The sequence below is a fragment of the Pinus tabuliformis genome, chromosome 1_2 (genome assembly GCF_031772625.1).
Source record: "Pinus tabuliformis cultivar Carrire ecotype Pingquan chromosome 1_2, CPIR1, whole genome shotgun sequence".
Taxonomy (NCBI): Eukaryota; Viridiplantae; Streptophyta; class Pinopsida; order Pinales; family Pinaceae; genus Pinus; species Pinus tabuliformis.
Window position 1 is genome coordinate 754459346 of NC_142298.1, and position 2463 is coordinate 754461808.

At 37.3% G+C, this 2463-nt stretch overlaps 1 protein-coding gene across 1 annotated transcript; it reads right to left on the minus strand.

The window, feature by feature from the left end:
* Positions 1 to 1257: 1257 nt before the first annotated feature.
* LOC149207977 (cytosolic sulfotransferase 5-like) lies at positions 1258 to 2226 on the minus strand. The gene has a single exon (XM_089398206.1). It carries the CDS (start codon positions 2224 to 2226, stop codon positions 1258 to 1260), a length of 969 nt encoding a protein of 322 aa, XP_089254332.1.
* Positions 2227 to 2463: the final 237 nt, after the last annotated feature.

The window sequence follows — 2463 nt, forward strand, 5'->3', positions numbered from 1 at the left end:
ATGTTAATTTTGAACGGTGTATGTGGACAAATCACTTTCTGTATATATATGAAGTAGAAGATTTTGTTCTTATGTAAATAAATGAAGTAGAATATTTTGTTCCTTTAAACTATTCTTGTGAACTATACATAACTCAGATAACTAGTGGGTTAGATTCTTGAATACATGTATAAGGAAAATATACGATAGATGTAAATGTTTTGTAGGAATTATTGAATTACTCGTACCGTTTGTGAGTACTGGCAGAATGGATAATTTGGCTAGGAGAAGGATTATATACTTACACTCTGGTTCAAATAATGTTAATATTTTCATTCTTTGCAAAATTTGAAATATTCCAATCTTACATATGATTAGTAGAGGTATTGAATAAGTCCAATCAAAAGACCAGTATTGTGATTATTCGTTCGAAATCCCATTTCTATTCCAAATACCAATTAAGGAAAGTATAGAAGAAAATCTAGGACAAATCCTCTATGTATATTTTAAACAAGAGTGATTAAGTCAAATCTGTCAAATACAGTAGTTTAATAGTTCAAGAATGAACATAACACTATAGTAGTGTAATAGTTCAAGAATGAACTTAACACTACTATATAGAGACGCAATTATAATCCTTAAGAGAACCCCAATAGTAAATGTCAATTTAGACGGTAAATTTTTATGGTATAGAATGTCAATTAAGTGCAGAATACTGATAAAAACCAGTGAGATATATAACCTATGCAAGTAACCAATGGAGCTGGAAATCCCCATGAAAAGTATATAGTCTAGTTACATTACAAAAGAAAAACTTATTCTCATTGGGAGAGACAAACAAGAAATTAAAATAAATAAAATTCACATATATAAAGGCAGGCGCAAAGCCTGAATCGGAGCAAGTATATAGAATGTTTTAAACAAAGTCTTTAAATGGAAACCATGTCTAAGAACACAGTTAGAAACCGCTAACCATGTCTAAAAACACAGACAGAAACCCTGTAGGGGTTTCAAGGAAACAACATAGAAAACTGCGAATCTTTTTTTCTAAACTTCACATCCCGATTATATTTATTAATAGCAAATAACTTCAGCACTGCAAGCACGAGTGCTGGCAGCAATATACATAGCACCAAATGACAATACCTATCTAATAAACGGAAATGAATGACAGTAATATAATGCATAACTATCTCATAAACTTTCTAATGACAGTAATATGATAACTTTCTACACCACTTATCTCCTAATGGAATGCATCAATAATGTAATAACTTTCTATAAACTGTATTTGAAATAGAGGCCTTCGTTGTTCAATTTCTGTTCGATCGCTAAATAAATACGCTCCTCCATCTGTGGAGTGAAATGCTCCTTCCATTCGCCCACTTTTCCCTCTCTGAAGAAACTGTGGTTGGGCACTCGAAATTTATTTTCCAACACTCTTCCCGTTTTGTTCACCTCCACTGTTGACAGGCTCTGGAAACTGCACTTCTCCGCAATTATTGCAGCGTTCTCCTCCACGAGTTGAGGGGAGCAGCCCAAGAAAAGGCCAAGCTTTTTAACGCAACCCACGCAATCAGCTTGCAGGTCCTCGTAAGTAACAAACATCACCTTATTGGGATCCCGTCTGCTTTCATGCCAATAACTCAGAACGCTTTCCGCAAACGGGCCGCCATTGAAAAACCCAGAGCAATACCCATCAAACAAAGTTTCCTTGCTCAAATCTCCATTTGAATAAGGGTACCCGCCTTCGTGAAGTTTATTGAGGAATTTCCAATACGAAACGAAGACATCTCTGGGGTTGCGAGCAATGTAAACAATCTTGCAAGCAGAAGTCCTCACAAAAGGAGGCAACAAATGGAATGGCAAATGGCTGTGCAGCAGACGCGGAGAAGGAAACTTGGAAAAGATGGAAAGATCGTACTGTTGATGCTCAACAGTAGAATCGAACAGGTGAGCTTCCATGGTGGGTACCAAAGAATGGGGATTTTGGTCATCCACAGAAGCCCCGAAATTCGTGTCTTCTTTGCTAAATTGGAAGATGGTGTGAAGCAATGCTTTACACCATGTTGTACCCGATTTTGGTAATGAGGCTAAGAAAATGTCGTCATGGAGCGGTTGGAATTCCCTTTGCATGACCTTCACTGCTGGGAGTGTGTGGGCACTTATCCAAAACCCTGCACACTTCTGGGTCCTCACCCCACAAGAAGCAACGAGATCAGTCGACGATGAATTTTTCAATTCCATAGTCGATTCTTCTTCTACCGCTGCGATGATCTCGGTCTCCTCTTGGTACTGCCGCTCACAAGTGGAAAATTACTCAACTAGTATCTTCATATAATTGTGGAGACATGGACCTCAGCGACGTCTCAGTTAATTCTGACAGTTTCACAACAAACATTATAAAAAGGCAAGCACAACAAACATTATAAAAAGGCAAGCACATGTCTTTTTTCATTTGTTACTACTGTACATGATAAGGAT